An 18,959-nucleotide genomic window follows, 5' to 3' on the forward strand; every position below is an offset into this window, starting at 1 on the left:
ACCTTTAACAATTAAAACCTTATTTAGTACCTAGGTACTATTACTAAGCCAGAATCCTTTGCTACATACATTTAAATACTTGGCAATCCAAACTAAACCACTCAAAACAAAATCATAGACAATCAAAGAAATCTAGACTTCTAGATATGGTAAAAACGTGTTTTTAACTTTAACAAAGAAAATAATTCTAAAGTAAAAAACGTGTTATTGGGGTTAAAAAAGTCAAAATATCATTTATTAGGGTTTTTATTGCAGACTCCCAAAAAACAAACACACATTGAATGCAGAACGCGGTTTTAGAGAGATGGTGATGATGACGATAAATAGCAAAACACAAAGCAACAGGTGAGAGAAAGCAAGTAGGGTTGGGTTGACTTTAGTTTTAAGCTTCTGTTACCCTCTGTGTATGCTGTACCAGCATGCATGAGCTTTGAGTAAATGCACTCTTTGGCTCTTCGCTGTCACCCTACCCCACTCCACCCCTTTTGACTCTTTTAAGTCAGCTTCTCACTCTACCATTGTTTCTTGCTTTCAATTCTTATGCATCCATAACCTCACCCCTTTTCAGTTCCCAACAAAACACAGTAGCTAGATCTAGTTTAGCTTCTTCATATATACATACATATATATTAAAAGAGAGCTAGCTAGCTTCAAGATCATCTTAATTTTTCAAGAAATGGGAAGACCACCATGTTGTGATAAACTTGGTGTCAAAAAAGGTACATGGACCCCTGAAGAAGATATCATGCTAGTTTCTTATGTTCAACAACATGGCCCTGGTAACTGGCGTCAAGTCCCTACTAACACTGGTATGTGTATCATAACATATGTGTGTCAAAACTTGTGAATAAACAGGTTAAAAGTTTCTAGTTTTGGGATGAAAAGGTCTTTAACATATGATCTATACTAAACTTTATGTTTGTGTTGAATTAAGGACTGAGAAGATGCAGTAAGAGTTGTAGGTTACGATGGACAAATTATCTTAGGCCGGGAATCAGAAGGGGAGATTTCACTGATGAGGAGGAGAAAATGATCATTCAGCTTCAAGCCCTTCTTGGCAACAAGTAAGTTTTTATTTAGTAGTACGAGTAATATTTGACGTTCAAAAATATTTTTTACATAAAATATACAAGACATAAAAAGTTTCCAAGAATCATGGGAAGTTGTGTTTTTCTGTGGTTGTAGATGGGCTGCAATTGCTTCGTATCTTCCCGAAAGAACAGATAACGACATCAAGAACTACTGGAATACACATTTGAAAAAGAAGCTGAAAAAGCTTCAAATGGGCTCTGAAGAACTCGATCTAATTCACAAAAAGAAAGATCGATTCGCGTCTTCAACGACTTCATCGTCTTCTTCACACTGTATCTCCAGAGGCCAGTGGGAGAAGAGGCTTCAAACCGATATTCATCTTACGAAACAAGCTCTGAATGATGCTTTAACTGTCGATGATCATAAGCCTATTTTGGTACCTCAAACTATAAAATCCTCAACACAAACACCTGTTTACCCTTCTAGCACTGATAACATTGCCAAATTGCTCAAAGGGTTTATCAAAAACACACCCAACAATAACAAAACAAGTTCAAATGCAAGCGCTCGTGAGTCGAGTGCTGAATGGAATGCTCTGAGCAGTGAAAGCAAGACTTCTTCTGGAACTGATTTGTCTGAAGCGTTTGAAACCCTTTTTGGGTTTGGTCGATCTTTCGGATCTCCTAACAGTTCTGATTTTGCACAATCGAACACATCGCCTGAGGGAAGTGTCTTCCAAGGGGAAAGCAAGGAGGGGCTGCAATTTATGATGCTTGAGAATTGGTTGCTTGATGAAACAACTGAGGGTGTGGTTAATCAGGGAAAAGCTCAAGATTTACCTAACTTTTCCTTTGATGAAAACAGTGATTTTTTTGATAATTGATATGTGCTTAGAAGGTTTTAATTATTTGAAACTTCATTCATAGGTTATTTTAATCAGTCTTGTGTTCCTTTGTATTTTTGGGGCTTAAGTTAATTATTTGACATGACAGATGTAGAACTCGATCAATATGTATAATGTTGTCATGGGAATGTATAAGGATTACCATTGGTGATCTAATTACGCATGTGACGGAGGATGTTGACTTTTATAAAAATTTCTTGTAGAGAATTAAATGTACGTGTTAGATGGACTCAAATGTCATAGAATCAGTCGATTTAAAGCTGAATACTTTTCTTCAAAAACATATACAGTATACTTAATAAATACACATCACTGTCTGTGATCTTTAGTTAAGATTTTTTAATGTGACCTTTTGGTACATGTAGCTTTGCTAAATGCTAATTGATCTTTGTCTAGACTGAATCCTAAAATACTTATGTTATGAATTCAAATGTTTTTTCTTATATATATATTACTAAAAGTTCTTTAGAATTTAAGGCTGAAATGATACGCAAAGTACAAAAATTTGTTCATGAGTTCTATGTGGCAAGATGAGATTAAGTTAAATTGCCCTTTGGTAGTTTGGTCCATATAATGGGCACTTTTATAATTAATGTATATATATGAATTAATACAATACATTTAATGTAATTCAAGAGTTAGCAGACTTATATATAAAACAATTTAATATAAATAAGTAACAGGGCTTGAAAAGGGCACCTAAATACATCTTTTTTGGCACATATATTGGCTCACTTTAGTAAATAATGATCATCAACAATATTTGAGTTGGATTTCTAAGAAAAACATATACTTGCTCGTTTCTGTACTGATGCAAGATATTGTGCCCTAGGACTTACTGTTGTAGTCGATGCCTTAAGTTACTTTAGTTCTTCATGAGTTGTTTACATATGATACAACTTCCTGCGTCTTCTTGCATCATGGTGTGATAAGATTGTTGGCACTTAGTTGGCCATCAATATATTATTTCGATAACGATCAAAACACATTGAGTCTGACCGACATGATTTTAGCTCACTGTCAGTCTGTTTCTACGTACATACAATAAGTTCCTATTTTACAGATTGTTGATCTCTTGATGAAATGGTTTTTCCACTTTGTCACTTATTAAGGTTCAAGCTACATGTACATGCTCAAAGTGTAGCTTGAATGGCCATATTTTAAGGCTTAATTTTCACATTTATATTTTGGTTCAAAAACATCACAAAATTAATACAAAAGTTCTTAGTATATATATATCTTACTCGTTTTAGAACCATTTCTCTTTGATCTAAGGTAAGTGTTTCATAGGTTTGTTTATATGAATTATTGTCTTTAAAGGCATCCACTAGTTTAAAAGATTTAATAACCATATTGAAGTTTTAGCATATACTTTATAAAATTTCCTTGGCTTAGTTTCCGATGGCGAGAATTGCTAGAATTCTTAATCATAATTCATAAATAAATACTGCGTTATGTGATAATTAATCACATGTTTACACTGATCTTACACGAAAGTTAATATAAACTTAAAGTTATTTTATTAGTGGTCACATATGCTATATTGATGTGTTTATGTTATAGCAATTATGTCATCACACCATATATGTTATCGAATAAATAATAGTCATCAAAAAGTTTGTTATTTTCACGAAAAAACTGTTATTGGAAGCCTCAAATTCCGGTTTCTTTTGTTTTGAAGTGGAATAATTTGGTTAAAAAAATATATATTTTTTAGTTTGAAAGACAGAGACGGATAAAATTTTTCTTTTTAACTCTTTCTCAAAAGAAATATTGATATGGGTAATGTAGGGCTAATATTTAATAGACAAAATGGCAAAACAAATCATTTATGTTTTTATGGTTTTTTAATGGTCGTTCTTTGAAAAACTTAATTACTGAAATCGTATTCTGTGTTTTCAAAATGTTTCACGTTACGTCCTTTTTCACTAACCCAGTTAAATTTTTTCGTTAACTCTGATCACATGACCTGCACGTGAGGGTAAATGCGTAATTTCATAGTCCTGCTCATAAGGGTAGTTTAAAAGAATAAAACTCTCTCTCACTTCATCTCCATCTCTCTCACTCTCTCTCCCCTATATGTATCTCATTCTCTTTAACATTCAAAAGTCATCACCCCCACCATCACCAACCAAACAAACAACCACCGCCACCCACCATCTGCTGCCGCCTCCACCCACCATCTGCCGCTACCTCCGGCCGCCGCCATCGTCCTTTTATTCTCCAACACCGTCGATGTTCCCGTGTGTTCGCGCTAAGCCTCCAACGGCATTCGCCATCGCAAATCACAGGTGCTTGTCTCCCTCTCACTCTATAGAAACCCCAAATTGTAGGTATTTCTCTCTAGAGTAAACCCCATATTGCAGATCTGGACTATATATGAGGTCTGCGGTGGAATGGAAGAGGATGAGAGAGATGAGGAAGAGAAGGAAGTGAGTGGTGGTTACTTTTGACTGGTTTGTATGTGGTTGCGGTGGTTGACTGATGGAGTTACGGTTGGAGGGTGGTGGTGGTCCGACGGCGGACGGTGCAGAGGTGGGTTTTGTCGATGGTGGTGGGAGGTTGGATGGGATGATGATGATGGGTGGTGGCTGATATATGGTTGTGGTGTTGAATTGTTGATTGTGGGTTATGAATATTTGGGGAGATGATGATGATGGTTAAAAAGAATTTTTTTATTTATTTAAAACCCAAGATTTTAAATCAATTACACAAATAACCCCTGAGAGGGTAAAAAGACTAAATTGCCCTCACATGAGGTGCACATGACTGGATTTAACGAGAAAAACTAACCTTCGTTAGTGAAAAGGACGAACCGTGCAACGTTTTTTGAACATAAAGGATGTTTTCTGTCATTAAATTTACCAAATGACATCCACTGAAAAACCGTGTAAACATAAAGGACGACTTTTACCATTTTGTCTATTTAATATTAGTATTAAGATTGTGTAGGTATATATATTTGCTTATAGTCGGTGTATTACGTACCTCGGTACGTTTATTTTTTAATAATGTTATGTAAACTTGGAGAAATGGGGATCCTATAAAAGGGTCACTTTACTCATTTCTCCAACAACTCTCACAAACCTACTTTGAAATAAAACTCTCCTTAAAAATAAAGAGAAGTTTTCTCTCTATCAAACACCCATTTCTATCTTTTTCTCTTTAATTCTTATAAACTAAGATCCGAGATCCGAGTGTTGTTAGTGATTTCCGCTAACTAACTACACGTATTGATCCGAGTAAGGTTGTTAGTTCTATCCGAAGAGGACCTACAAGTGGTATCAGAGCTTTCAGCTCAACTTTTGTGGTTTTTCAATCAAACTTTTCGGGTTTTGATTTTAGTTTTTTGTGGATTTGAGGTTGTTTTTCATGTTACTCACTATTTTTAGAGTGCTTTACATTATAGAGATACCCGAAAATCATCAAATCAAAAACTCAGATCTAGTTTTTGGTTTTTGTGTCCGAATTCGGATCTAGTTCAAAAACTCATATCTAGGTCGATCTATTGGTTTTTAGACTAAAGTCCTTTAGACTTTATTGATATTTTGATTATTATCTTTCCAAAAAAATAGAGAAAAAAGTCAACCAATTGAATTGACTGTTGACTTTTTGACTTTAACCAAAAAAATTTCTAATCGAATGGGATAATTGAGTTTGACCTGTTGACTTTTTGACTTTGACCAAAAAAAATTCTTGTCGAATCGAATGAGGTAATCGAGCCCGGCCTGTTGACTTTGACCGCTGACCCTTTGACTTTGACCAAAAAATATATTATTATTATTACTTAGTTTTCTTTAAAAAAAAGTGTCTTGCAATTCTAAGTTTGAAAGAAGTCTAAATATGATGGACGGTCAAAAAGACATTTTAAAAGGAGAATTCAACATGTTTAAACATATTCAAGGAGAATCGGTTGTCTCTCTCATCAACATATATGAGTCACTCGTCACTGAAATGAGAAATGTCGGTATTATCCATGAGTTGTCTTAGATCAACATGAAGTTGTTGGATTCACTGCCATACGCATGGAACATCAGTGTGGTTACCATCAAGAGAACCACAAATCTGAATACCATAACACTCTCAGAGTTGACTTCTACCATCAAGTCTTTTGAATTAATGGATGACAACCTCCGAATAAACAATCAGTTAAAAGAAAATAAATCTGGGACAAGTGCTGCAGGTGGAAGTAGTCAAGTAAGTCTTATCCTTCCTGAGGTATACACAAACTTGTGCTCTTAAGCTTGTATAAATAAAATTGAGAACTATAGAACTCATAATGCTGCCCAAATAGATGAAAATCTTAGCCTTAAATGTCAGAACGATGATTACAAGAAAGCTGAAAAGATTTTCACCACTAGGATTAAAACTCATAATAATGATATGGCTAAACTAAATGAAAAATTGTTTCAATCTGATAAACTGGCTGAATTCAATGAAAGACATGTTGTTGAATGAAACGCTAAAATTGGGAAGCTAAAATTAGATTTAGCTCAAAGAAAATTAATTGTTGAAAGATTTGAGTTAGTCTCTGATAATCTGAATGGGATTATTGGGGCATACATTGGGGTGAAACAAAAGACATGTATAGGCTACGATCACACAGCAACTCCACCTCCATTTAATGAGAATTATACTATTCTACCTCAGTTTAGTTTCAACACCCCACTCAAGGACGACATGGTCTATGGTATTGGTCGTGTGCCAAAACCAAAGACATTTGTTTCTCATGTATCCAAAACTGTTGATCCCGTTCCTTCATCAGTTAGTTCTAGTAGTGATTTATCTTGTTCAGCAGGTTGTGTTGAAGAAAGTGGGTCGGAGGAAACGGACATGAATTGTGATTGTGAAACTGTCTTTGATGAAATTTTTGTTGAAAATTGTGTCCATGATAAAAGGCATGTTGATGTGAACATATCAAGTTGTTCATCATCAAGTTGTAAGATTGAGGATAATTCAAGTAAAAGAAAAGTGTTTGAAAATGATAATCAAACAAGTACTTCATGTAAATATGTGCCACCAAATAAAAGATCATTTTTTCAAACAACTAATCATTCACAAAGTCCTCAGCCATACAAATGTTTTGATAACAACTACTATGGTCATTATCAAAAAACATTTATTGATCCATATTACATTAATATTTTTGATGATCAGGGTCACACATTAAATGTGTTTTATAATCATGTTCCTTTCCATGGATCACATTTCTCACCGCACCAACCATATTACAGTTCTGATGAGTTCTATGGCTCTCTTAGAATAAATATTTGTTTGTGTGTGATCATTCTTCTCACCTTGAAAGACATTGCAAGCACTGGTTCAAGCAACAACTTGATATTCAAAGGCGGCTTAGTCAGTCCCCAAAAGGAGCTTTTAGTAGCCTTGATTCAAGGACTGATCAAGCTGATAGTGAAGCCAGTGAAGTGGATGTGAGATCCAAAGTTTATAAAGAAAAACATAAAAAGAAACCTTTTTGTAAAATTAAAAAGGATGAAATCAAAATGGATCCTAAGACTGAAAAGTATGAGGATTCACCAAAAACAGTTTTAAGAAAAGTCCGAAATTGCCAAAACAAAGGAACAAGTTTCTACTTGGATTCCCAATGACGATTCTTCATTAGGTGAATGAAGAAATGGGTCACTTTACCCATTTCTCCAACAACTCTCACAAACCCACTTTGAAATAAAACACTCTTTGAAAATAAAGAGAAGTTCTCTATCTACCAAACACCCATTTTCTAACTTTTTTCTCTTTTGTTCTTATAAACTAAGATCCGAAATCCGAGTGTTGTTAACGATTTACGCTAACTAACAACACGGATTGATCCGAGTAAGGTTGTTAAATCCATCCAAAGAGGACCTACATGCTCGTTTTTTAAGACTTTGTGACAATTTTGAGAAGACTAGTGACCATCTTCTTGCCACTATGCTATCTTAGTTTGACAATCAGTGAGTAATTGGTGCAATTTACCTTCCATCTATGCTTTTCTCAACTCATGAATTGCTAAAAACTCATTACATTAATAACTTGGGTTATCGTATTAAAAAGGTAGTGTACGAGATCATTCTTTCAGCTTATTTTGGTGCATTTGAAAGATTGAGAAGGAATGAGGTCATTTTTGTAAACAAATAAGCTTGCTTGTTCACCAAGACTTATAGTGCATCATCAATTAGATTGAAATTTCAAGTATACTAAGACGGAAAATAAAGAATTGTCCAAGATCCAATCTCATTCAAGCCCTTGAATTAAGGCAAGTGCTAAATTTTAAGAAATAAAGACAAAACAAAGAACTTGACGAAGGTTCCTCGACATACTCAATCCTAGAGGGATATTGTAGGGCTAATATTCTATATTATTATTAGGATTATGTATGTCTTTTCTATTTTCTTATAGTCGGTGTATTACGTATTCAGTTCATTTATTTTGTATGGTAAAAGCCCATTGGGTAAGCCCACTTGCGCCCATGTATTGACCTAGATATGGAGTATATATACTCCATATACTCCCTATTCTAAACATCACAATTGAAAATAAAAGAACTTCTCTCGAAACCTCTCTCTTTCATCCTTTTGTGTTTGAAGACTAAGATCTGAGATCCGAGTCTTGTTAGTGATTCCCGTTAACTAACAACACAGATTGATCCGAGTAAAGTTGTGTGATCCATCCAGAGGAACTAAATCCTTTGAATCAAAAACCGATCTTCCTTTAGAAATATTGTGCGGAATGATTGGTGTGATTTTAATTAATGTGTAATTTAGTTGTTCTATTTAGTTGTTTTGTTGTCTTGTCAATTTGATTTGTAGCATCTTGGTAGCTTAGTTCTAATAACATTTGTTGTTTTAAAATAAAATTATATATATAAAAGAAGGTCAATGATGCTCAAGAATCAAGTTTAGAGACAACTTAACTAAAACTTTGTCATCCTAAATTCAATCAAAATTTATCTCATAAAGGTTTTCATGAAACTAACTGATTTTGGTTTTTAGACTATGGGGTATATATACATGTCTATTAACTCTGCGTCAACATCACGTAATTATTTGCACATTTACTTCATCTCACCTAATTAACCCTCTTAGTTTAATTTATAAAGAATTCTTATACGATGTTATGCATGTTAACACTTTATTTCAACTTGTTTACGAGGCCCCATAACTCATGAAGAGAGTAGTGTCCCACTCTTACGCCTTTTTCAAATCAGCTTTAATGTCATATCGATGTTAAAGTATATCCCAAGACCTTAGTTTTATCTTGTGATTCTCGTCACGTTTTAGTGCTCATAAAAATTGTAGTACTTCCTTTCGAATGCGTCTAAAATGGGGATTTGGAAAGGGAAACTACAAAATATTATACATGTAAGACAAAATGGCAAAAGACGTCCTTTATGTTTGATCTGATTTTCAATAGACGTCCTTTATCGAAACAAATAGCAGAAGACATATCATGTATCAAATCTCTTTCGCATTACGTCTTTTAGTATTAACCCAGTTAATTTATCTCGTTAAATCTAGACATGTGCAAAGCATGTGAGGGTAGTATTGTAATTTCATAATTTATTTAATAATTAAAACTAAAATTGTACACATGTAATCTCTCTCTCTCTCCTCCCCCCCTCTCTCCCCTCCCTTTCTCTCTTAATCAACACCAAGAACCCAACAGTAAAAATAGCCAAATGGTACCACTGCACCGCCACACCTGCAACCACCGATGACGGTGGTTCTCCATCCTCGACATCACAGACGAAAATAGAGTTTCACCGCACCTGCAACCACCATAGTTTTTCCATGGTAAAGCTAGAGTTCCGGCAACACGTTATGATTCAAATCATTGACAATCGTGAAGGTGCGAGTAAATATCTAATCACCTTGTAAACGCCGTCGATGTGCTCGCCCAATACACCAACTTCCATTTTTGCCCTTGTTTAATTTCTAATCACCTTCTCGTGTTCAATTTGGTTGAACGCGACATCGATTTGACGATGGTCAAACATAAATAAAGGGGTAATGGTGAGAAACTGGGGCTAAATTGTGTGATTCCGGCCGTTTATAGGTTTCCGGTGAGGTATAGGTATCCGGTGAGGCGAAACAGAGGTTATAGATTTGATACCACAATCACCATCGATCGCCGCCAAATGGGGCTTCTTCTGGTAGCTGGAAAACGAGAGGGGTTGTACACTCTATTGTCATCGGAAATCAGTATCCCCGTGATGTCGAAACCTCTTTACCACATACCAGATTATGGCTACACTGATAACACTACTAGAAAAGAGGCAATCTTCCTACGAAAACGTCTTACGGATTTCCTACAAACAAAGTTTCCAACAAATTTCCAACAAAATTCACAGGGAAAGGAACACCCTAATTTTTCCAGCAAATTTGCTACAACCTAGCGACATAAATATATACATAGGAAATTGGTAGGAAATTCCGATGGAATTCTGCCAACAAAACATGTTTCGTAAGACATTCCTACAAATTTCCTACAGGTCTAATTATAACTATTATTAATGAATTTTTTTGAATAGTCATTCATTGTGCCGTTAGAATTTCGTCGGAAGTTCCTACATATTTCCTACGGATATTATAATAATATTTGTGGCATTCGTCAATTTCAGGTTAACTCCGTCAACTCAACTCCGTCAATTCAGACTTAAAGATCATTGAATCTATAAAGCACACATCATTACATTTAAACTAGGGTTTAAATGACGCTTGACAATTACTACATGTGTAGTCTTTCGGGAATTGCACCGAAACGCAAACGAATTGACGCTAATCATTGGTGAATAAACGAGAAACATTAAAACAATAATTACGTGTTAGGCTTATGTGTTATGTGATAACATTGTTTAAGAAGTTAACTCAAGATGCAAACTAATTACTTTGGGCTAGTAAACTAATAATTTGAAGTGGAGGGACCTAGATGTAACATGATTGTTATTAAATAATAATAAACCTAAACCCTAACTCCCTCTACCCATTCCCAAACCCTACGGCAGCCCCTTCTTCCCCTTCTCCCTTGCGATCGGCCATCACACACACACATACAATCAAGATTGTTCAAGTTTGATTGAAGATTAAGGTGCTAGGAAGGTATAAACAACTATCCTATGCATCCTCTATGCTTAATTTCGATTTTTAATGGGTTAATTATAAACCCTAGATCCGATTTTTATATGTGATTGTGTTCATGTGTCTTGTTTTGATTGAAAGATGTATTGATTGTTGAATTGATAGCTAGTATTGGTGTTATTGCATGTTAATCGTTTGTTTCTTGATTTTGAGTTCAAGTAAAACCCTAATCATGGATGTAATGTGTAATTGATGTGCATCGATAGTGATTATGGTGCCTAGAATGTCATATGAATGAATTGTGGTCTATAGATGGTTAATATGTTGAGTTTTGTTGCAAACAGTTTCTGGACAGATTGTGTTGTTGATGTTCAATTGACTGTAACGGGGTGTAAGTGTGAAAATTGGTAGAGATTATTGATACTACAGTAAACTAGGTTGAGTCTAGTTTCTAAAGAATATAAATTTGCAATTTTTGAACATGTAAAAGTTAACTTTTATGATTTTACAAAAACGTTGTGCAAAGCTGAGTTGTGAGACTTTCTGTTAGGTTATATTGTAAACATTATATCTCATGAACTACAAGACCAAATGGGTTGGTTCCACTTCTGGAAGTTAACTTGTTGAGTTAAGAACCTAACCCAATTGGTCTTGCATTTTTTGGATTTTTCATTTAACGGTAATTTCAAATAACATTCTGTTGCGCATGAATTTGACTGTTGTGAGTTTGCTGTAATGTTTTGATCATTGTGAGAAACCTATGTGGAATAAAAATAAAATAAAAAATGTTCTGGAAACCTAATACATGTATGCTTTTGTGATGATTTTTTATGAATTAATTGATATGCTATGATCGGTGGAATAGTATAATCTTTCAAATAGAATTCTGTCTCAGTAAAGTTAACTGCCGGACTTTGTGAAAATGCATGAAAAGTGCTAGTTGCTAGTTAATTATTATGTTTTGACCAAATTGCCCCTACGGGGAATAGTTGCTAGTGATATACATTATTAATACATGACACGTAAATAATTGTTCACACATGTATCGTATCACAAATGTACTTGTTAAGTCACACACGATTCACAAGCGAAACACGAAACGTAATTTGTGCATAGGTGTTATGTGCCGAGTCTAGAGACTCGATAATAGTTCCGACACTTAGAAAATCTCTTTGTTGTTTTAGAACGCTAGAAAGAGTTTTCTGTGACGCGCATCACTTGGTGATATATTTTCGGGAATTCTTCGCAAACAGTGAGTTTCACTTACCCTTTTTTAAACTCTTTAAACGCTTTTCATTTGGGGGAGATAACATACTCCGAAAACGCTTTTAAGATTTTGTTAGTAAATTATATATCACTTGTAAAGGCTAAGTGGCAAACGAAACAATTGAAGTCCTACACATCGAACCGTTTAGTATTGAAAAATAGCGAGTCACCGTTGAGTAGTACTACTGGGTTTGACAAACCCCACCCAACGCTAAACTCGACTGGAGGTCGAGTGGGTGTAATTTTGGCTAACACATTACCATGGTCTGGATGACCTGGTGGCAAGGCACTTGATAAATAGTCAGCTTCGGTGTCGAACACTTAGTAATACTTGTTGTATAGGCTAGCTACCTATCGATATATAATTGATTTAACACTATCTGGTAACGCAAAACGCTAAACGCAAAACACTGAACGCTGAACGCAAAACGCTAAACGCTTTATTTTATATAAACTTGTGAACTCACCAACCTCGTGTTGACACTTTTAGTATGTTATTCTCAGGTAGCCGAGGCGGGCGCGCGGTATAGGATCATGCATTGTTGAAAACGTTTTTGTTTATGCAAACTGATTTTAAACTGTTGTCATTGGATTTTAAGTCGTCCTGCGTGACGCAACTTTTGTCTTTTGGTTTTTACGCTTCCGCACTTATTTTCATTTAAACGTTTTTATGGTTTGATTATAACTAATGATTCCGATCCTGTTAGTTCACCCTCTCTGACGGTAAAACTCCGTTAGTGGATTTTGAGGGTGTGACAATATTTATATCATCAATGCTGTTTTTTTCAAAACCCATTTTACATTTCCGTCGGAATTTCGTAGGTGTTTCCGACACATTTCCTACATATCTGTTTTTGATTTATTAAAAAATTTTCCTATGGATTTTAATGTTTGTTATTTTGTTATTAATATATCGTAGGTTTTATAACTTGCAAATCGGGCTTGTGCCTATAATGTAAATGCTCATGATAATATAATTAACTGTTAGACATAAGTTTAACAGCCTCCAAACGCTTCTCAAAAGTTGAGTGCAGAATATATTACAACAACTGTAAAGGGCCATTACACCACATCTCATATGAGGGGTCAACTCCTTATCATTGTCGAGTTAAATATGATTTTTCAATATAAAGATTGATTTTTTATATGAAGTCGGGCTTATCATCTTACGCTCTAACACCATAAAATGTGGGACTTTATACATATCAGCCTCAAACAAACAAATGACCATGTATAATAAATTAAGGAAGGCCTTATATGAGCTTATGCTCATCATTATCAATTCATACTATCCACTTAAGAAAATCGTATCTCACATGAGGGTTCATGATCACAACCCTTAAACCCAAAAATATCATGGTTTACACATATTAACATTGAAAAGACCATCGAGATAGTGTAACAAGTGAACGCATACATATAACAAGTCGAAGCATCTCTTGGATGAGTGTACACTTATAGTTATCGAACCAACAACATAAACCAAACAATACAAATTATTTTCAAACTTTCAATTTGAAATTTGTCATTTATATTAGAAATAAATTTAGGTTTGACAAATTCTATTTAGATTAAACATTCAATCTGAAATTTGTTTTGATTCGAGTTTGTAATTCAAATATAACTTAAATTGATTCGATTTGATATTAGCGAAAAGCAATGTTATAAAAGTAGGTCTACAAGGACGAGTACTCCCCGAGTACTCACTACAAGGCATGGTGCCGAGGGGAGTTTCTTAAATAATGCCTAGTTATTAAGTATCGATCAAAGGTGGTCAACTTCAGCCAGTCTCACATCTAGTCTGTCAACTTTGACCGATTTTGACTTAAAAAATTAACATAATTCATATTTCTATAATATTAAAAATGGAATATCACTTTTTTTAACTAATGATTAGCAAATTTTTGGATAATTTAGTATTTAAAAATATATTTATCTTATCTATATTGATAGTCACTTATTATATTATAAATATTGGTAACTTTTTTTATATTTGCCATATATATAATATCTAAAACTTAATTTTCTTTATATTTACCATTTCCGAGTACTCTCCGAGTATTCCGAGTACATCCAACTTCTCAGTCGGCTGCATAGGGTCCGTCTAACGACTTTTGCAACCATGACGAAAAGAATAATTATTATATAATATAATAGCAAAGTTTGGCGACAGAAAAGTATTATTAGTCCATTTGGCATCGTGATATTAGCTAAGTAGTTTTTCTTTTAATTTTTAATAATTAATTGAGTATTCGTGTCGATACACCGTCGTAATGCCCGAGACCAAAAACGGTCGGGTTTTACCAACTCACTGTCGTAACGTCTAGTATCAACAACGCTCGTGTTTTACAACACCAGGGTTTAACCGACCTTTTTATTAGTTCCATTACCATAAAGAACGTAAACGAAATCAACCGAATTTGCGTCGACTCACCGTCGCAACGCCCATGACTGAAATGTTATGGTTTAGCTGACTCACCGTTGCGAAACCTGGTACCTACAACACTTGGGTTTTCGTTTCGTTACCGTTACGGATGTAACCGCAAATGACCAAATTCACGCCGACACACCGATGCACGACCAGGACCGACAAAGCTTCTATTTTACAACGCCTGGGTTTCACTAATCCACAACCATAACGAACATAACGAAAACCAGCCAAATGTAGATTTTGTTTTTTTTTTATGTTTTAATTCTGGGGAATGTGTCGGAAACTAACCAAACTTGTGTAGACTTGCCGTCTCAGCTCCCGGGATTGATAACAATCGGGTTTTACCAACAATCGAGTTATACTGGCCGACACCACCCTATTGGTCCACCTCAGTTCACTATTTATTAATTAGTTTTTATATATTATAATTATTTTTGTTTTTTTACTTATAGTTTTGTATATAACATAATAAGGGTAAAGTTAAAATACAAAGGACAACAAAAATGAGAAGAGTGCGAAGGAATCCAGTCCATTGATCTTAGATTTGAATGACTGAGATTAATTTAATAAATAAAAAATGATGAAAAGGGTATGAAGGTAATAACCCACCTTTGTTGACTTTCTCTCTCCACATGCAAGACACATGTCAATTCCCCATCATTTTAAAATATCCATAACTTTTTCATATGACATTATTTTTTAAAAAAAATCACCATAATAATAAGTGTTTTTTATCTTTAATATTAGTATCATATTGTTATATAAAAATAAAAAAAAATTAATGGGTTTTTTTAATTGTGTTTTTCTGTTATTCATTGTGTCTTTTAGTTGAGTTTTTATATGAATTGTATTATAGATTTTGATCATTATATTTTTCAATTAGTACTCATATTAAAGACAAAAATTAAAACAAAGATTACGTCATTGTGTCATTTTGTTCGTCATTAACTTTTAGTCATTGTGTAATACGTTCATTGTCTTTTATTCGGATTGACATATGACAAATTTATTTAATTTGAGAAAAACAGTATTGCGTTCATTGTATATTACGGTCAAGTCATTGTGTAATATGTTGTTTCCATTGTGTTTTACATTTCAAGTCATTGTGTTATACGTATTTACCATTGTGTCTTACGTTTTAGGTCATTGTGTTATACGTATATATCATTGTGTTTTACGTTTCAAGTTATTGTGTAGCATGTATTAATCATTGTGTTTTATATATTAGATAATTTGTTGTTATTTTATCATTATTTTTACATATTATTATTACATAACGGTGCTATTAGTATTTAAAAAATATAATGATGAGTTGAATAACACAATGACGAAAAAACACAATGACGAAAAAAGAGACAATGATAAGCGAAAAGACACAATGGTATGCGAAAAGACACAATGGTGTGCGATAAAACACAATGACGAAAAAAGAGACAGTGATTAGCGAAAAGACACAGTGGTTTGCGAAAAGACACAATGACGAAAAAAGACACAATAATAAGCGAAAAGACACAATGGTGTGCGAAAAGACACAATGACGAAAAAAGACACAATGTTAAGAGAAAAGACACAATGGTGTGCGAAAAGACACGGTGACGAAAAAGACACAATGATAAGCGAAAAGACACAATGGTGTGCGAAAAGACACAATGATAAGCGAAAAGACACAATGGTGTGAGAAAAGACACAACGACGAAAAAAGACACAATGATAAGCGAAAAGACACAATGACGTGATTCTTGTTTTAAATTTTATAAAACAAAAATCATACTCATATTAAAGATAAAAAACGCTTGTTATTATGATGAATTTTTTTTTTAAATTATCATAGGAAAAAGTTATAAACGTTCTAAAATGATGGAGGTATTAACATGTGTCTTGCATGTGGAGAGAGAAAATGATACAATTACCTATATACCATTTTTCTTTTGGTCCCCACTTGACACATGTCAATTATTTATGGCTTCTCACACTTCTTATTTTTGTTACCATTTGTAGAATAACTTGACCCAACATAATAAAATCATGTATATATTACTAGTTTAATCCTCCCGTGTTACGGGGGTTTATTCAAGTTTTTTTTTTATCATTTTGCTATTCTATGATGATTTATTTTATTTTTTAACGTTTTTTAGTTTTAATTTAATACATTATATTAGTTTGTTATTATATTCTTTAGCGTTTGAGTTTTTTCAATTGAGATGTGTAGGTTTTTTAGATTTTTAACGAACAAACATAAACAGACATGAGCATGTTGATTTTTTTTAAATGAACAAACATGAACACAAATATTTGTCTAATGAAAAAGGGGATGTTAATGTAGTTGACAAAGGTGGGTAGTATCAGAAGTTAACCGGCGATGAAGATGATAAATCAGCAACATAGAACATGTAAAGGAGATAAATTAAATTAGGGTTTAATGATAGTGTTTACCACTAAATGAGATCTTATAACCCATTTGAGAGTTATTAGGGTTTGGTAAGACTCATAACCCGTGTAAATTATTCTTTGATAATTAAGGGGTTATTTCACAAATAAATGAGATGTAATAACCCGTTTAGGAGTTATCCGGGTTTGGTGAGACCCATGACCCGCAAAAATTATTGTTTGATTATGAAAGAGTTTCATAAATATATGAGATGTTATAACCCATTTAAAGACTATATAGGTTTGGTAAGACCCATACCCATGAACTCGGGTCAAATGCATGAGAAACCTCCATTTATAAATCAAGCAATCTGGTGGCTCTAGAGAATGGGGAAAACAACCTGAGAGCGACACATAGAATTTCATGGTAGGCAATTATAAAGATAGTTAGATTAAAAGATTCAAAAGAATTTTAAATGGAGTAGAAATAATAAACTAACATATGCACGTTTGCACGTTTATTATGTATTCTGAAATGCCACTCAAATGAAAATTGAATTCCCTCTAAATCACTCCCGCCCTTAATTACTTAAACAGAAGAAGTCCTGCCCCTAGGTCAATTTCACCCTTGCTGTGAAACAATTCGATCTATTCGCTCACCCAAAATTGCCGGTCTTCGACAAGCAGGTTTGTATCTCAGATTTAGGGCTTAATTATTTACATGTTGTTTCGGTTCCTGGCTTAATTATTCGCATGTTGTTTGGGTTCTGGGTTCTATTGACATTTTTTTGTGACCGTGAGTTTGTTACTAGTTATTAGCTAAGATTCAAGTTTATGAAAACTGATTCATGGGAAGAATTACTGTTGGTTTGTTTGGTCTTTTGACTTTTGTGTTCCATTTATAACAATGGCTCATGACTTGTTCCTTCTTGACTTGTGATATATCAAGTGATATTTATCACTAATAATCTGAAATGAATGCCATTATTATTATTATTTTTATTTTTTACATACAATAATACAAAACATTAACGAAAGAATGCAGGGTGTATACATTATGTCTGATGTGCGTGATAGTCGTCGTGCTATTCGTGGACGTGCCACGGTACCTAGGAAAGGTGACAGCCATCATGGTGGGCATCACTTGCTGGATCACATGATTATGGTGTTGGTAGTGGTGATGTCGATGGTCTACAAAGGTATACTTGTGGGAGACACGTCATCTATCGTGGTAAAGGACGTAATGGGCATATTTCAGGAAAACGGAAACATGCTGAGGGATCCCATGGGAATCCTGTTACTCCTGGACACACTTTAGGGATACACACCGTCCATCGTGATGGGAGATCGGATGGTAGTCCTATTCGTAGTGCTAATGCTTCAGTACGTACTTCAAGGAGACACATCGCCAATCATGCTAGGGGATTAGATTGCAGTCCTATTAGTAGTGATACTATTGCTTCAGGGAAACGCGTCGCCATAGGTCTAGATGAGATGAACGATGATGATTCATACGATGACTATGAGGACGAACAGGAACATCCCTCCCAATAAAACTCGTGTGATAGAGACGTGCCTCAGGACACCGCCTCTGGGAAGATATTTATTGTAAAAATTGGAGATAAGTATGTTTTTAGTTTTAACATTTTCATTTGTGTTGTTTATTTATGTTATAAATATACTTATTTGGTTATTTCAATATTGTAGGTTTGCGAGTCATGAGATTCATAGGAAAATCATAAATATACTAATTGAGCACTATGATTAACCTTGGGCCACATTCAGAATGGTCCCAAAGAATGTGATCGCTCGTTTGTTTGCTTGTTTTGGGGTAATATATAAATTAATTATTTTTTATATCTGCTTGTTTGTTTTAGTTTTGTGT

At 34.3% G+C, this 18,959-nt stretch overlaps 1 protein-coding gene across 1 annotated transcript; it reads left to right on the forward strand.

Moving 5' to 3' along the window:
- The first annotated feature begins 225 nt into the window (after positions 1–225).
- LOC143636428 (myb-related protein 306-like) lies at positions 226–2,059 on the forward strand. The gene is made up of 3 exons (XM_077104023.1): positions 226–809; positions 935–1,064; positions 1,186–2,059. The coding sequence occupies exons 1-3, from the start codon at positions 677–679 to the stop codon at positions 1,913–1,915; spliced, it is 993 nt and encodes a 330-aa protein (XP_076960138.1). The 5' UTR covers positions 226–676; the 3' UTR covers positions 1,916–2,059.
- The last annotated feature ends 16,900 nt before the right edge of the window (positions 2,060–18,959 follow it).

The sequence above is a fragment of the Bidens hawaiensis genome, unplaced genomic scaffold, assembly GCF_021521415.1.
Source record: "Bidens hawaiensis isolate Kalapana, Puna unplaced genomic scaffold, B.hawaiensis_p1.1 tig00007952_1, whole genome shotgun sequence".
Lineage (NCBI taxonomy): Eukaryota > Viridiplantae > Streptophyta > Magnoliopsida > Asterales > Asteraceae > Bidens > Bidens hawaiensis.